Genomic DNA, 19,112 nt, shown 5'->3' on the forward strand with positions numbered 1-19,112 from the left:
TTCATACAATACATGGTATAAATATGTAAATCTGTATTTATTGATGAACAAATAAATAAACTCATCAAATTTTATTATGGTTATAAAATATTGTAAGTAAAATTGCCTTGACAAAACAGCCAAGATTTTGCATTTATACATATATTTACATGATGTTCAAAAAAGTAAAAACCTGCATACACACACCATTGTTTTTTGTTTCTATGCTATTGTTTCTATGCTAATAGCATTTACAATTCATGCAAACTTGAAGATCAATTGTACTAGATAAGGTGTTCATGCCTTTAGCTTTTCAATCAACCTAATATACATAAATATTGCCAGTTCTAACACACAATGGCTTAGTAATGCAGATCTTAACTCACACTAACTGTAAACATCAACAAGCATCTAAAGAACAGAACCAATATAAAATGTCAGTTTATTTTACTGAAGAAGTGAAAACATATAATCACACAATATGTTTCATATTTATCAATTTTGTGAAGGTGGTGGTGGTGGTAAGCCTTCTGGTTGTTTGAAATGTGCTGATCTAACACTCAATTGACCACGTTGTGGGATTACAGCTAGGCGTTAGCGAATGAGCATAGGAGTCGTCACTGCCAAAAATGGAAATCTATATAAAATACAAAAAAATACTATTTTCCCGTCTAAATGTTAATAACTAAGGAAGTTAAACCATGAATACAAATAAAATTTACATTAATATTACAAATTATGTAGTTAAACAATATTTGAAAGGGAAATATCCCATTGACCCGAAATGCGCTATTTTGAACATCTCAAAACAAGAGTGGTAAATTCAAAGCCCGATATCTCGGAAATGGTGTGGGGTCGCAAGGGGTCGATCCAGCCGATTTTTTTTTTACATACTTAACTTCATTCTTACAAAGAATCTCAAAAATCGAACCACAGGAATTCGAGATTTTCAACTTTGAAAATTGTAAACAGACAAGCACATGACTCATCACTTCGGAACGACCCGACCAACTTCAGTTATAAAAATCGACTTAAAAAGTAACGCTTACCTCGATAATCTCGACAGATATCGCCAGTCCAATGAATCTTTTTTCAAAAAATATGCGTTTTAATCAGTAAACTTTAAAAAATATACTCAATATTTTTATGTTTCTCCGTCTTATGTAAATTTTCTCGCTCAAAATCTTCGCAAGCACGCTTGGAAAATAGCGCAATCTCATTGGTCGAGAAATTCACGTGACAGCTGTCCAACCTCCTCTGGCTTACCGATACAAAATTCGTTTTCAATGTCGCCTTGCTTGACCTTTTTTCGACATCGCATTGCATGCCGGGTGATTCAGAGACCACTTGAATTACACCCATCATATATGTATGGTAATATCACACGACAGTACGCCATGGTCGTTTGTTGTGTACGTCGAATCCTACTGAATTTTTTTCCCGGTTATAACAATTATAATTGTTGCTTGAATTTTTGGTAGTTTGAAGATCACTTTATCGGTGAGTTATTCCTAGATGTTGAAATATTTGTTGGTATTTGATTATACAAGTCGTAACTTATAGAAAAGCGACCTTAGCTTCGCCTATATACGGTGTGTTTATCAGACGCGGTTTCTGACATTGTTTTCTCGCTTTGGGCTGTCAATTCACAAGTTCTTCACCACACGGATTGTACTGCCCGCCGACGCGATACTATCGTAAACAAATATGACAGGAGGGGCTCAAAATTAGGTACAATTGCTGTTATGAAAATGCCTTTGCAAGTAGGGAATACAATGCGTCAATGCAAGAGTATAAAAATAGGGACGAATTTATCCACTTATGTATTTGACTATGTACAGGCAACAGTCAAAGTTTTTATACTTCTGGTGAATCTAACTAGAAATTGTTTTGCAAATATATTTATGCAAAAGACAAGAGAATAAAAATTCTGCCTAATAGTCAATAAAATTATGTCTTTTTTCATGAGTTTGCTATTTGATACTTTATTACGCCACATCATTTTATTGCAACACTGCTTCAAGTGCCAATGGAATGAATTTTTTAATTCCATGAACCTATCGTGTTTAATGTAAAAACAACGACTTTGAAAGCGCAAGCTCTAATAATCAATGGAACGAAAGTTACTAAAGACAAAATTTATTAAACAAGTAACATTGGCTTTCTGGATAAACGCGTCATATTACCATACCTGTGACAATTAGCACGCACAACTTAATACAGAAACTAAGTTATTAAGTTATGTAGTTATTCAATGAGTAGTATTTGTGACGATTTTAACTTTTCTGAGGGTACACGAGCGTATGAAAAACTGAAGTGTATAGCCTTGTCAGTATATGTAACGAGAGATGTAAAAACGTATGATCTCGTGATCATGTCTATAACCCAATATTATGTTAAAGTGACGGATTCATTAGCATACTGTCCGCGCAGTGTTAGTTGTTTAAATGAAGTCATTCGTATCTAAAAAGGTGTTTTGTTCTCTGGATAACCAAATAGAATTTCGTTCTTAAATTGTTTCGACCTATGCAACGGCCGCGCGTATTATATAGCTATTTTATGCAAAAAACAAGAGAATGAAAATTCTGAGCAATTCCTCGACAGAGTAAATTTTCACACTCCCGAACATTGTTTTAAGCTCGTGGGGGAAACAAAGGTAGCAAAAACCATGGACACCGGACAGTTTGAAAAAGTAAAGTGTTAAAATCTAATTTGGAATGAACAAGACATCTTGAGAATGCAATATAAGCATGATTCAAAACATTGCATCCTCGATAAAATTGTGTCTTTGATGAGTTTAGTATTTGATACTTTATTTATTATATTACATCATTTACACGCCTTTAAAATAGAATTGATGAAGGCATATGAAATTAGTACAAGCAAAATGTAAAATGTAGATTCGTTTCGATATTTCGATCCTTTCGAATGCCTAATAGTCAATAAAATTATGTCTTTGACGCATGAGTTTGCTATTTGATACTTTATTACGCCACATCATTTTATTGCAACACTGCTTCAAGTGCCAATGGAATGAATTTTTTAATTCCATGAACCTATCGTGTTTAATGTAAAAACAACGACTTTGAAAGCGCAAGCTTTAGTAATCAATGGAAAGAAAGTTACCAAAGACAAAATTTATTAAAGAAGTAAACATTGGCTTTCTGGATAAACGCGTCATATTACCATACCTGTGACAATTAGCACGCACATACTTAATACAGAAACTAAGTTATTAAGTTATGTAGTTATTCAATGAGTAGTGTTTGTGACGATTTTAACTTTTCTGAGGGTACACGAGCGTATGAAAAACTGAAGTGTATAGCCTTGTCAGTATATGTAACGAGAGATGTAAAAACGTATGATCTAGTGATCATGTCTATAACCCAATATTATGTTAAAGTGACGGACTCATTAACATACTGTCCGCGCAGTGTTAGTTGTTCAAATGGAATCATTCGTATTTAAAAAGGTGTTTTGTTCTCTGGATAACCAAATAGAATTTCGTTCTTAAATTGTTTCGACCTATGCAACGGCCGCGCGTATTATATAGCTATTTTATGCAAAAAACAAGAGAATGAAAATTCTGAGCAATTCCTCGACAGAGTAAATTTTCACACTCCCGAACATTGTTTTAAGCTCGTATGGGGAAACAAAGGTAGCAAAAACCATGGACACCGGACAGTTTGAAAAAGTAAAGTGTTAAAATCTAATTTGGAATGAACAAGACATCTTGAGAATGCAATATAAGCATGATTCAAAACATTGCATCCTCGATAAAATTGTGTCTTTGATGAGTTTAGTATTTGATACTTTATTTATTATATTACATCATTTACACGCCTTTAAAATAGAATTGATGAAGGCATATGAAATTAGTACAAGCAAAATGTAAAACGTAGATTCGTTTCGATATTTCGATCCTTTCGAATGCCTAATAGTCAATAAAATTATGTCTTTGACGCATGAGTTTGCTATTTGATACTTTATTACGCCACATCATTTTATTGCAACACTGCTTCAAGTGCCAATGGAATGAATTTTTTTAATTCCATGAACCTATCGTGTTTAATGTAAAAACAACGACTTTGAAAGCGCAAGCTCTAGTAATCAATAGAACGAAAGTTACCAAAGATAAAGGTTATTAAACAAGCAAGCTTGGCTTGCTGGATAAACGCGACAAGAAGCGTCATATTACCATACCTGTGACAATCGGCACGCACATACTTAATCCAGAAACTAAATTCTTTCATTTTATTGTATTAGGTTAAAATTTCAATGAATAGTATTTGTGACGATTTTAACTTTTCTGAGGGTACACGGGCGTGTGAAAAACTGAAGTGTATAGCCCATCCTTGTCAGTATATGTATACGAGAGAATCGGAGAGATGTAAAAACGTATGATCTCGTGATCATGTCCATAACCCAATATTATGTTTAAGCGACGGATTCATTAACATACTGTCCGCGCAGTGTTAGTTGTTTAAATGGAATCATTCGTATTTAAAAAGGTGTTTTGTTCGTGGGATAACCAAATAGAATTTCGTTCTTGAATTGTTGCGATAGATGCAATGGCCGCGCGTATTGTACCAAGTACCAAGAGTTACTGATCACATCGCTCGGTCATCGGTCTGGCTTCGAAGTTCGAACCTGTATAAAACAATAAACAAGACACTTTCTAATAGTTTACTCGAGCTAAAGGAGTGTTTTTGCTTGTGCTTTAAGACGGAGAAAGTTTATAAATGAAAGCAGATGTGCAAAAGCAGTTGTTTAGTTCGATCGAGACATAGAATATGCGCACAGACGTTTAATTTTGATCGCGCAGGTATACGCGTGCATTCGTTTAACTTCGATCAAGTTCACAGAACACGCGTTCCCTTGCTTAGTGTTGTTCGAGTCATCGAGCAGTGCCGTTTATAGCTTCGATCGAGTACACATAATATACATTTCTTTAGTTTTGTTCGAGCAAACAGAATATGCGTGCAGTCGTTTAGTTTTGATCGAGTACGTTTAGAAAGCGTACACAAGCGTACTGGGTGCGCATAATAAAATGCACTATTATATTACCCTTTGTATTAACGTAACGTGTCGTATGCGAGAAAACGTTCCCATTCGCAGCTGATATTGAGCACGAAGAAGCTAGAAGGTCGAATGAGCCGCTGACGTTAACACGCAGAAGCAGGAAGTTGAATGAACCGCGGAGCCAATAGGTTGGTCACAAATATATATGTCACTTGCGACCACTATTTATTTCGATTGGCCAAAAGGCCCAAAATTAAAATTAGTCGCGTGGGAGAATTGAGAAAGTTTTACTTACTGAATATTTAAAGAATATGCGTGCAAACATTAATTCATATATTGTAAATATATTGGTTATATTCTATCACATCAATCAATTTGACATGCATCTTCACGACAATTACGACTATACTGATGCCGTAGCAACTTTCTGTCGTATGAGTAAAAGTTCAAAGCCATAAATATCTATATAATTATATATTTTAATTACATTAGAGGGAAATTCGAATGTGGTCATGACTTTTTACGGTTTAACAAAGTTAAACAAACAAGAAGACAAGTTTAACAAGACAAAATTAGCATGTGACCGAATTCACCGTGTATAATGAAGTCGGGAGATTTTACACTTGATAATATCTCACCCGGCACGGCTTTAAAAGTCATTCTTTTGTGGTAAAGACAACTTTACTGAATATTCTCAAATGTATTTCACTATATATAAATCTCAATGTGTTATGTGATAGGGGACATTATAATTTCATTTATAAACTCCGTTTTCATAATGACAAAAACAAAATCAAATATAAAAATATTCTTCGCGTGCAAAAACCAGTCGAGGCCACTGACATATAATTTTATTAGATGGACTGAGCGCTCGAGGCCTAAATGTGTCCTCACCGTTGCTCACGTCCTCGCGTCGATGAAAATTACCGCAAACTGATATTTGTTTTGGCTTGTGGGCGGGCTTACATTTTAAAAAAGTTTTTAGTGAGTATCTTGGCCGTGTCGCAGCTCCTCGCAAGAATGATTTTCAATGGCTGAACTTAAACAGTACATTTCTGTCTCAACCAAAAGCATAGCTTCGTTCTTCAGAAAGCATAGAAAAGCATTACCCAATTGGACGAAAGCTTCCGAGCACTGCGACATGTCCCGTATCTTGTGCAAATTTGTGGCGTTTTTGACGATTTGAATTCGTAAGAAAGAAAGATATTACTTCAGAAATTCGGGGAATGCTTTTCAACATAGAAATGCACCGCCCATCGATCGCAGTAATGCAGTTTCGTCCAGATGTGAAAGTTTCATAATCTCTTCCTTGATTTCTTGATAATTTGCAATTGCTTCCTTTACCTGATTTAACTTTTGAGAATGATTCTCTATACCATATAAGTTGCTTGGCTTTCTTGCTGGACATATCTATATTGCTGCAGACTGTATCAATTTCCTGTCAGATTCAGTCTAGGCGATTTCACACAAAGATTTCAAGGTTTGTTTATCCAACTTTGTTCTGTCCCGAATTCCGATACCCGTTTTTTAAAATAACAAATTGGTAACAAACTGGTAATTGCATCAGTCTTCTTACAAAATTGTCTGACTGATATTTACTTTCCGGAAATTGTTTCTTGTAAACCTCGGATACTTTTAAAATTCCTTCGTTGTCAATATGTGCCGCCATGATTATCAGATTTCCTCATTCGGAGCACTTTGAAATGTGGTACCTTCATCAATATTCAGATTTGTACACTATACATATTCCCTCAAAGAGACACTGTTCACTTGTGAAATATACAATCCATCCTAATAGTTCTTGTCGATGTCACTCAAATTTAAACGTACAGTGGACCATGTTCCTCGAAATCCTGCTATACATCTCGCACGTCTTCGCTGCGTAACAATCCATCTGTATTTTGACCAGTCGGAGTGACTTGCTCTTCTGCGTCTTCATTGGATGAGGATTTTCTTTGACCAGTAGGAGTGGGTTTTTGCTTCACAATTAATGAAATCGTAGACTGATCAATAAGTATGATTTGTCTCTCAGCGACTTCACTGAATGAGAATGTACTCTGGCTAGTTGGGGTGACTTCAGTATTTTCACTGGTTGAGCATGTACTTTGATCAGTCGTTGTGAGATGGGATTCCTCGCTGAATGTACTTTGACCACCTTGTGTGGATGTCGAATCTCCAGTTCTCCTGCACAAGAACTGTCGCATGTCACCTTTTTGGGTAGTTGATTTTGTTTTTTCTTCTCCGTGCACTTTTTCACACGCAAGACTCTTTTTCTTCAGAAGTGTTATCTCTTCTTCATATTTTCTTTTCTTTTTTCTCAGGTCTTCCATCTCTTTCGACATATCTAATCCCTTGATGAAATTACTCATGTTAGCAAATCTTTCACGTTGTTTAACAGCGTAGTTAATCTGCAATTCAACCTCTACTAGATCTTCTTGGAGCTGTTTTTCTCTCTTCTGGGAGTTCTATCTAACATCTGGCTTAATATTTTCTTTTTGATGGCACAGGAGAAGAATTTCCAAATTCTTTTGATCTTGGCACCTTTTTCTTCTAAGCAAAACCTTTTGCATTAATCTTGCTTGCCTTTGTAACTCAGCTTTATCGCATAACAGCAATAGGTTTTCCATCGCAAGGGTAAATGTATCGTCATTTACGGCTTTGTGATAATCATCTGAGATTGTTTTTTAATTTTCTCAGGTTCCACTGAGACTGCCTGGTGGCTTTCTTTAAGCACTTCGTAAAATCAAATGCAGCATGCGTAAGACCCAATAATTCTACAGTACTCTTTGTACAAGGTATATCAAAAGTGTAATCCTTTTTTAAGCCGGACTTTCTCAAGAAAGTGATCTTTCTGGTGATCTTTTCCCTTCCAATGAGGGGACATTTGTTTGCTTCGGACAACACTCTACACAAAAGATTTCATTTAATTGGTTGGGTTGTTTAAATGCAATGAAACATCCTAATTTGCTATCGTGAAATTCTGAATAAACAAATGGATAAAAAGATATTAAAACTGCGTGTAATGTTCCAGGGACCACTAGGTAATTGGAAAAAATACAGAACATAACACTCCGTAGAAGTTTTGAAAATTTTCTACCGTGGTCATCATGCCAATGAACCCATTTCAGATGTTGTGATCGTGGAATAGCCAATAAAACTTGACCATTTCAGACCATGTGACTTGAAATGGGTTAATTTGCATATAAGCTGAAAAAGGTCTATTAATCTTTCAAAAAGTTTATTTTTGTGGACTTTCCATTGTTTAAAACTGCAATGCAGTTGGTGTTGCAACTGTTCGATTATAGATACACGGTATAACGTCATTTGTGATAAGAACGAAACAAAGTGGCCACGAGCCGGGGGTAATATTTACATAATCACTTCTACGCCATATTTTCCTCTCTCTTTGATGCCCCATTGTCTTGCCGAGTTACCATCGTTCCATATATATTTTAGCAAAAACAGATGACTAAATTTAGCTCAGACGATAATGCTCGTTATGTATCTACTAACTAAACCTCCTTCTTGATTGGTCACGTAAATTACGCAAAATATTTACACGGCGTAAAATCTTGAGCAATTGATTATTGTTTTCCTTGTTTTATTGTCATTGCAGTCAACATGTCACAAGAAACGGCAAACTTTATGAGACTCGCCAGATTATTAGTTGATAAAGGAACTGAAGCGTTGAGAAAAGAATTTGATGCTATCCATCCTCCTGCTAATTTGCCTGCGGTTCTTGCTGCCTGGAAAAAATCTCTGCTAAGGTTGAAGTTTGGAGTTATTAATAAGTCCCAGTGGGAATTACTGTACCCCCCGTCCGGCAAACCTCCAGATTCCAAAACCTTTGATATTTCATTACTCACAGTTCTATTCCGGAAGATTTGTGGTTTACCATCGAAAGGATGGGATGCAGTGCCTCTTGACACTGATAGGTCTCTGCAAGCAAACATAATAAGAATCAAGACATGGCGAAATGACTATGCACATGCGAAGGCAACTCGGATGGATGACGCCACATTCGAATCCTTGTGGGTGAAAATTTGTCAAGCATTGCTTGAATTGAAAATTCCACAGAAGGATATTGACGATTTAAAAACATCTCCACTATCACCCGAAATTAATTATGTGGAAGTTTCTAAAAACTTTCAAGAAAAGTTAGAAGATCTGAGCACTGATGTTAAAGATACGAAAGATGATGTTACAGATATGAAAGATGATGTTAAAGGTACGAAAGATGATGTTAAAGATATGAAAGATGATGTTGAAGATATGAAACGAGATGTTAAAGATATGAAAGATGATGTTAAAGGTACGAAAGATGATGTTAAAGATATGAAAGATGATGTTGAAGATATGAAAGATGATGTTGAAGATATGAAACGAGATGTTAAAGATATGAAAGATGATGTTAAAGGTACGAAAGATGATGTTAAAGATATGAAAGATGATGTTAAAGATATTAAAGATGATGTTAAAAGTACGAAAGATGATGTCAATGATATGAAAGATCGTGTTAAAGATATGAAAGATGTTAAAGATATAAAGCAAATCAAGAAACGTTTAGGTTTGCAACAACGATCCCAAATCTCGACAACACATCCCCTGAAAGGTGTCGACGATACGGATATTGAGATAAATCGCTACAAAGATGAAGATCTCTTGCAAAAACTTGCAAAGCATAATTTCGCGGGTAAAATAAAAGGAAAGATGAAGTATTTCTTTCCTGGTACAAGAGAGTGGCTACTAAAGCGCGTGGAGGATTGGTTTAATGAGAATGAGCAAGAATCAAAGCTATTGTTATTGAAAGCTGGGCCTGGTTTTGGGAAAAGTGTATTCGCAGCAAAAATGTGTGAAATTTTTAGGGAGAAGGGAAAATTGGCTGCTTGCTTTTTTTGTGACTTCCGCGATGCAAACCTGAGAAATCCTACTGCGATGCTGCAGTCTCTTGCAAGTCAAATGTGCAAGAATGTCGATGGTTTTAAAGAGAAGCTTCTCGATCAATTAAAGCGACCTCATAAAATCTACACTATGAAAGAGGCCTTTCGAATATACTTGCAAAATCCATTGGATGAATTGGAAGTAGCTGAACCCAGTTTGATCGTGATTGATGGTTTGGATGAAAGTGAGGCAAATGACAGGAGTGACATTGTTAGTTTGATTTCTGAATGTTTTTCAGAGCTTCCAGATTGCATAAAATTCTTGATTACAAGCAGGCCTGAAATTTCCATTGCCAAACTCAACGATATTCCTAACATCAATATTGAAAATGATGACGAAAAGAATGACTCAGATATTGAAATTTATCTTAAATTTTGCCTTCCAAAGCTGCTTGAAAGAGAAGAGGATAGTTATTCAGTTGTGTTTAAGAGGCTGGTCAAAATGTGCGAGGGATCGTTTCTGTATGCCTACCACTGTCAATACGAGCTGGGAAAACGCGACGACCTTGCTAACGTAACTTCCAATGAAATCGTCAAGTTTCTTCCTAAAGGCATAGGCTCGGTTTATGAAAAATATTTCAAACGTCTCGAAAAGGAGCTAAAGGAGCTACAGCACTGCCGTCTTGATGTGTTGAAATTTTTGGAAATACTAGTCGCTGCTCAAAGATCTCTCCCGCTCACTTTTGTCGCTAAGGCACTTGGATTGGCTCCAGATTGTCGCGAGACTAGAAGAATTATCGCCCAAGTCAATGAAGTGATATCGTGTTTGCTGTACGTTGCTGATGATATGGTCACTGTCTTTCATAAAACTGTTATTGATTGGCTTCTAGCACGAGGATACGAAGGCCATGATTATGTTGTTAACATCAGCGATGGAAATAAATCGCTTTGGCTTGTATGCGAACAAACATTTGAAGAAATTAAACGAAGACCACTCTCCGAATATAAGCGTGAGCTAACTCCTGGTGAAAACTATGCTTTGTATTTTGGCTCTGATCATCTGCTTAATCGATGTGATATGCTGGATAGCTTTTCATGGTTTGTGGACGTTGCTATAGTATGTGCTATTATGCATCATATTGAAGACTGTTATATCACATTGTTTGACACATGGAATAAATTTCTTTCTAAAATTGATAAACTGCGAGGAGGAACTGTACAAATAAACAATAAATTGCGAGCGCGGTTGAGGTGGCATCGCGCAATCTTTGAGGAAGAATTACAGTACGAATGGAAAACCTTCGTCTCTTATTCGTGTCCTCCTGAATTGTTATACTTAGAAAGAATCTTGGCACGTCCATCAAATGACTACTTTAATGATGAGGAGAAAACATTTGCCCGGTCAGTTTTGTCATTGTATGTTCCTTTGTTTGTCGAAAATGATGTCGATGTTCTTCCACTTGAAGAATGGCATGTAGAAACGGAGATTACAGCTGTCTCCTTGTCTAAAGATAAAACCACGGCAGCTGTTGCAATGAAAGATGGAACTATCTCACTAGTGTCTGTGCCAACATTGTTTGAGGAATGGCAGTATGAAACTGGATATAAGGGAATTTCATCTGTTACATTTGCTCCGGATGATTCGTTTCTTTTGTTTGGAAAACTCGAAACGGTGCTTGATATCGCTCAGAAAAAGGAACTCGCGTTTTTCGCCGAATATTCGGAGACCTTTATATCTTGTGCATTTTCCCCGAATGGCCTGAGGCTGATCACTAGCCATGGTTGCGATCCAATGAAGATATGGGATGTGGCTAGGAAAAGACTTATATCTGAACTCGAAACTGGAGTTTTTGTTAATTGGTGCACTTTTGACATTACAGGGCTGTTCATCGTCGCATTTGATAAAATCAACTATTTCGAATTTTGCAGACGTAGTGATTATGATTTTAGATTCAGAATTGATCCAGTAAAATATGTTGTTGAGGATTCGTTTTCCATTTGGAATGCTTTTACACTGCAACGATGCGATGAGCGAATTCTGCCGGAAATTAAGAAAGGAAATGCATTACGCAGTGGCAAATGTAAACGTTGTTTTTGGCCAGGAATTGCAAAACAACCGACATATGGAGTATGCAGATGTCCAGAAAAATGCAAATTGTTTTTATGTGTCCTGCCTTTTGGGCACAATTATCACCTTTCCACCGGAATCTACAATGGTGTCGAATGCTACATTGCATTGGAAGATGACTCTTTGAATGTTGTAGAAACCACTCATTTTACCACTCTGGCCGCGTGGGACTGTTTCACGTTCACCTTCGACAGAGATAATATGTTCAGTGGATATGAAGAACTAGCTGCGATTGACAATGATCATTGGCTCTACTCAAATGAAAGTAAACTGCTCGTTTTAAGGACGCCAGTGGCAATACCCCCCGTCGTCATTGTTTATTGGAGTTCATTCTCCCCAGATAGCTCTCGACTAGCAACTTGCTCCTCAGATGGATACATCAAGATATGGAATGTCGACAAAAGACAAGTTGAGCAACGTTTTAAAGTAGATCAAGGCGAGACGCCATTTGTTTGTTGGTTGTCGAAAGAATTCTTGTTCGTTTTCAATTCTATCGACGGGATGCCATGCCTTTGGAAATTTCCAGTGTGGAGAAATTCAAAGATCCTATTTACTAAGGGCGAACAACATTCTTTAACTTATTTACGAAACGAGTTCGTTTCAGCGTCACAAGTGGTTGAATTTTCTGGGGGCTTGCTCTTCCTTAAATTCGGGGAGACAGCACCTGTGAAAGTTCTTGATGTTAACAGGGATGGTGAACCACAAATAACCACTTTACCTGTCGTGAATATTTTGGTTTCGCCCGATGGTGTCTTTGTCCTCAGTATTGGAAAAAAAACACTTAACATTTGGAAAAGAAATTCAACGAACGCATTGCAATTTGATTTCTTTCTTTCCTATGAAAGAGTTTCAAAACCTCAGTCTTACTACACTCGATTCAATACGCTTTTTCGCTTTAGTAACGATTCTAAAGTTGTTGTTTTTTCAGAGAGCAAGCCATTTAGACTTAGTACGGGTGATTTCAAGCCCCCTTATGTACGTGAAACCGTAATTCTTGATTTAGTGACTCGTAGTCTTAAAAGAGTTCTTTTAAGTGATGACTCCTCTTATCTTAACTGGTTTTGCTTAAACAAGAATAGGGTTATTATCGCAACATCACTTCATCGTATACATGTGTTTGATATGGATTCTGGTGCTCAAATATGGTCGCCAGCAGGACAGAATTTCTTAAAGCGATTTGCGGAGATGAAACTATCCCCAGATGAAACTGTTCTAGCTCTTCCAAAATTAAATGGCGATATGAAATTCATTCGTTTGTCCATTGCACATAACGCTTTGCTAGAAGAAATTAAAAAAAACGCAGCTATCAATTGGCAGAACGAAATAACTGGAACCAAATAAGTTGGTGAGTGTGTCAGTATTCAAGCTATTCAGAAGAGAACTCATCGAACGAGATTGCTGATAAACTCAGCTGCTAAGACATTGATGATGTTACCTAACTTTCTACCGTCAACGAAATAATGAATAATTTGTAGCAAATTGTCATTGTCAGTTCGGGCAGCGGCTAGACTTTTGCTTGGAGCCGGTCTAGAATGGAGATGTAAGGCACCTCCTTTCCTCCGCTAGTCTGGGAGTTCACCTTGGGCAAGTGATAGCACTCCCTTGCCTCCCTGACTCGGGTTACAGTTTTTAAAGGGATATGGCAATAAAAATTATTTCTGTTTTGTTGAAAAGGAAGCCTATATAGAGCCTGTTTACAAAATTTGTTTATCTTTCTTACTTCGAAAGATATTAGCGATCAAAAACATCGGCTATCGAGATACATCCGCCATCTTGTTTTATAATGAGATCTAATTACGTGACATCAAAGCAGGGTTGACGCTTAAAAAATAACAACTACATGTTTACGCTTTAGTTTAGAACTCTAACAATTTAAACGCTATAATTTGAGATACGTGAGAATGTAATACCATGAAACTATCACTTCGCTGAATCGTTACAAAACGAATTTTCACCCAGGTTACGACGTCATGCATATCCAAGCAAGAATATGCATAATCAAGATGGCGGATGGAAGATACCTTCATTCTACAGGGTGTATCAAAAAAAGTGTCCCAAATGTAAAATTTTCGTTTTTTAGGATATTTTGCAGAATTTAGCAAATTTTTGTGTTCCTAGAGATAGTTAAGACTTATCTGGTATACCTAGGCCAAGTTTAGTTTTTCATTAACAAAATTATGTTACTGGGGGGGGGGGTGGTTCCTTTCCACTGATATTGAGAGGGCTTGCGCGCGAAAATGTGAAGCTGAAATTGAGATATTATTTAGCTGTCTAAAAGTAGGAAAGATTTTTAATAAACTGTCAAAGTTTCAGAAAAAATAATGCATACTGGGAGCAACGCGCGACCCCTAAAGTTGACAAATATTTCATTGCGCGCAGTGGATTAAATGCATCGTTGATTTTAGCGTGACCGATCTCATGCAAGGCTGGGCAAATGAATAAATTAAAGCGAGAAACTGAACAAAAAGACGAAGCGATATAATAACAATATTTTTATTGGTGATGTTAATCCTCAACATTTCCACCATTTCTTTCTAAGCAAACTGCGGCTCGTCTGAGCATGGTAAACACTGAACGGCGAACCATTTGTCTGTCCTGCCTGAAATTCTCCATTTTGTCCGAAATTCTTTCTTGCAAATCGCCTACGCTACCACCGGCAAATCTAGGCGAATGGGCAGACAAATGGTTCGCTGTTCAGTGTTTACTATGCTTAGACGAGCCGCATTTTGCTTAGAATGAAATGGTGGACATGCTGAGGATTAACATCACGAATAAATCGCTTCGTCTTTTTGTTCAGTTTCTCGCTTTAATTTATTCATTTTCCCAGCCTTGCATGAGATCGGTCACGCTAAAATCAACGATGCATTTAATCCACTGCGCGCAATGAAATATTTGTCAACTTTAGGGGTCGCGCGTTGCTCCCAGTATGCATTATTTTTTCTGAAACTTTGACAGTTTATTAAAAATCTTTCCTACTTTTAGACTGCTAAATAATATCTCAATTTCAGCTTCACATTTTCGCGCGCAAGCCATCTCAACATCAGTGGAAAGGAACCACCCCCCCGGTAACATAATTTTGTTAATGAAAAACCAAACTTGGCCTAGGTATACCAGATAAGTCTTAACTATCTCTAGGAACACAAAAATTTGCCAAATTCTGCAAAATATCCTGAAAAACGAAAATTTTACATTTGGGACACTTTTTTTGATACACCCTGTATATCTTTAGAAGTAATAAAGTTAACAAAAATCCAAGAAGTGATCGTTTGATATCTTAAATGATTGTTTTTGTTCCCTTTGGCACTTGATACGATATTAAATACTCAATAGTTGTCATTTGGTGCATGATCATATGATGATGGTAATTAGTTTTAAAATTGATTTACAATACAATATAGACTAGTTAGAATAATTGATTTAACTAGATTTGAATATTATTCCATATTTTAAAGACAAAATGGCCGAATGTCTATTCATTTAACAAGTTTCCAGTCGATATCGACATCCTAACTTTGGACCTCGAATTGGACATTGTAAATATGATGATGATGATGTATCATATAGATTTTTGTGATGATTTTTTTAAATAAAACTACAATATAGTGGAGAAAACTGGTGAAGTCGCATAGCGAACGGATCGAACCGAAAGTTTTTTCACCAAAGTATAGAAGAAGCTATTTTGATCGCTAATAGGATGACGACCATTTAGATCATTGATGTTTCGGATAATGTAACGAACAGTAGTGTGGGGAGGGGGAGAGAGGGGGGTTGTAAAATACCTGGGCTCCTCGATCTCTCTCTGCCTTGAGAACCGTAAATTTATTTCGTCAAAAGTATAAAACCAGCTACTGACTATTTTACTGAGTTCTAATTAGACAATGAACATATACAGATCATTGACGCTCTGGATAATGACTGGTGCATAAATTGAATGTTCATGGTAGTTTAGGATTACGAAGAAAATACAACGTTTCTTGTTTCGCCCGCGCATGCATCAATGCTCTGTTTCCGTACACTACCATCATCAGTTAGTTTCGGCGTACATTTCGATTATTTAAATTGCAGTTACATCCAAAACATCCGCTTGTGATTAACTAAATCTGTCAACTGTGAAAGAAGTCGTATAACTAGATTTTTATAAAATCGGTCCCAGGTATTTTGTAGTTGGAGTGGGCAGAGCAATCAAAAAGTTCACAATTTAGTTAGTTAACTTAGTTAATTGGACTTAAGTCCGTGTGAACGATGTCTGATGAGGTTCTTTATAGAGGCTGTTCAAGTTGAGTTAACCCTGGTATATATCAAACCTTTGACTTCACAGCATGCTTAGTTTCCGTGCGAGTCTTTTAAGCCACGTGAAGTAAATGTTACGAAGAAAACCTAAAAATCTGTGGACTATCTAGACTAACCTAAAAATCTGTCGGACACGCGGGATTCCTCAAATGAACAAACCCTGAAGTAAATAGATCACGCAACACCTTGCTTGTCCCAACCGAAACGCAGTGCATCTTAATTGCCTCAATCAACCTCTACTTTGTGATTTTTTAGCTATTTGCCTATTTTTATTACTCTAAACATCCTTTTCAGTCAGTGCTCAAGGACTCAAGGAAAGGTGTGTATACGTAATTTTAATGATTTTGGATATTCGTAGTCTTCTTCCAATTCATGATAATATAAAGGTATTAATAGTGTCTCATTGAGCTTTGAATCAGTAAATCCCGCGAATTTCCAGGTGGTCGATTAAGTTTATAAAACATACGATCACGATAGTGTTTGGTTTTGGTGGTAAATTCTAAGAGGTTGTTGGCATGACCTCGCTTAGCCGAGATTCAATTAGTTCCTTTTGGCCTGCGTACCAGAAATTGAGCGTGCCGCGTGCCAAATTTATCGTGTAGACGTGGAAGAAGTGTATTGGATTCGATTTGATTCGACACATGAAAAGTTCGACGACTGAAACGGGCCCTTTATTCTGTAACTTGAGAATTTAACTTTTCGGAGTAGCTAAGAAGATAATTGAATAACAACAGTTTTGCATTAAAGGCAATTTTTTTACTTAAACAAGGCCCGCATTACCCGCGCAACTGCAACTCGTCTCAGAGTGTAGGGTTCCCAGCTTTGATAGGATAACCTTTAATGAATTACCTGCATACCCCAAAGCTTTTAAGCTGAATTTAACGCCTTGATAAATGTAGGGCCAAGCGCTCTTCTAACATCACTTTAAAACATACGAAACCATGTTGATGAGACTGATAATATTTTCTGAAGAGGCTGCAGAAAAAATCCGGACCGTACAGAAAAATTTATATCGCATCCTGCCCGCACTTGTCCCGCGTCCATTCAATCATATAATTCAATGTACTGCCCGCGTCCGGCACACAAGGCGCCCGCGTCTTGCTATTGCACTACCCGCGTCCTGCCCGCAGGTAATAACTTCGTCCCGTCAAAGATTTTATCCAGTGGACGAAGGTCATGTCGTAACTGGTATAAATGTTGGAAGTTCAACTTAGCGTGTAATAATACATTAATATTATAGAAAAATACTATAAAGGTTGCCCATAAAACCCCACTCAATTTCGGAAAAACAATGCGTTGTGTATTATATGTTTGCCCTTGATCGAGTTTGTTTAGCCCTGTTGTATTAAATAATAGCAGCAACATACTTGTGTGGCAAATCTCCGGTGCATGTACGGTACCCACTAGACGCACTAAACGCTTTAGCTGTACCAAAATGACAACCATGACGAATACTTTTGACCATTTTATAACTACATTCTAATCCCGGTTGCGCAAAAAGACAAATATGATCAGGCAACAGCCTGGCACTCACCCAAACCTGTGAATCAGGGAGACATGTCATGTTCAGCAGATGTATCGTATACTTTAAGTCTAAAGAACTTTCACTTGTGACTCTGATGGTCAAACATTGGTGTTTTTTTGGCTATATTTATAAATTCTAATCCCCCGACAAAGCATTATTGTTATTAAAATAATAATAACACGTCACGCTCCACTGGTGTTTTCACCACCCTTAATCTGCAAGATGACTATAATTCTTGCTTGAAAACACTCATAATCAATTATAATTTTTGCTACTATGATGTACATCCTATTCTATTAAAAAAAATAGCAAATTTGATAAATTTACAGCTTTCAGTCTCATTGGCCAAAATTGGCCGGAATACATGGCTTATATACTGTTATACTTGCCTAAAAATTACTGGCAGAGATATCGCACCTGATTAATAAATTGCCGCTTTGTTTGTGTGTTGATTTTGAAAACCCTGATTTTTTCAGATTAAAAAATCCAATTTAAAATTTAAAAGCATTCTTATCAGAGAGTTTAGCAGTTCTCAAGAGTTTGGGTATTTGAATATTCATTTTTTGAGAAAAATGTACGGAACACCTTGCTTGACCTTCACCGAAACGCAATGCATGCTAGGTGTGGGTTGTGGTGACGTTACCCAGAGAACACATACGGTGATGCTATTGTGATTTGTGCGGCAACGAAGTGTATATTGCATTTATATTTCACTGGATTTGCCTTAATCTACCTTTGCTTTAATGATTTTTTGGCGGTTTTGGATATCACTCTGAACATTCTTTTCAGCTAGGCCGCGCTCAAAGAAAGGTGTGTACATCCAATTATATTGAATGTTGTTATCGTTGTTCAATTGTATGATAATAAAATTTTAAAGATTTTGATATATTTTGGGCTTTGATTCAGCAGAGCCCCTGATTTTTAGGTGTGTATTTTATCCTGTTTTGTTTATCGTCGATGTCGTTACGATATATACTATACAGGGTGTATCAGAAAAAACTAGAAGATTTTAAAATGTTCAGAAAACTATCATTTTATCAAGATATCTCAAAAATATATTTACGTCTAAGTATTTTAGCATCTTCTGTCTTATCTAACAGTAAAAACTAGCAGAAAAATTAACCTCGAAAAGCGGGAGAACGGTTTGTAAAAGCCTCATTTTTAACCGCTTGTGCAAAGAAAATGAGACGTTGAAAATCCAAGTTCAGTTAAAGAGGTGAAAGTTTGGAATCTTTTGTGCAATGTATCGCAATTTCAAAAAAATTGATAAACATTAGGTCCGCCGCGA

The 19,112-nt window shown here is 36.7% G+C and overlaps 2 protein-coding genes across 2 annotated transcripts in view; both read left to right on the forward strand.

Moving 5' to 3' along the window:
• The window catches only part of LOC114532938, a 48,584-nt gene that overhangs the window by 2,622 nt on the left and 26,850 nt on the right, over window positions 1-19,112 (forward strand). The gene's annotated exons all lie outside the window — the stretch shown is intronic.
• On the forward strand, window positions 1,291-14,005 carry LOC114532937. Its single transcript, XM_028554523.1, has 2 exons — window positions 1,291-1,479; window positions 8,618-14,005. Exon 2 carries the CDS (start codon window positions 8,623-8,625, stop codon window positions 13,348-13,350), a length of 4,728 nt encoding a protein of 1,575 aa, XP_028410324.1. The 5' UTR covers window positions 1,291-1,479; window positions 8,618-8,622; the 3' UTR covers window positions 13,351-14,005.

The sequence above is a fragment of the Dendronephthya gigantea genome, unplaced genomic scaffold, assembly GCF_004324835.1.
Source record: "Dendronephthya gigantea isolate DGI-Jeju-01 unplaced genomic scaffold, DenGig_1.0 000082F, whole genome shotgun sequence".
Classification (NCBI taxonomy): domain Eukaryota; kingdom Metazoa; phylum Cnidaria; class Anthozoa; order Malacalcyonacea; family Nephtheidae; genus Dendronephthya; species Dendronephthya gigantea.

Excerpts from the sequence above, each read along its gene's own strand:
- LOC114532937 (XM_028554523.1), top strand. The coding sequence starts at position 8,623 with ATGTCACAAGAAACGGCAAACTTTATGAGACTCGCCAGATTATTAGTT.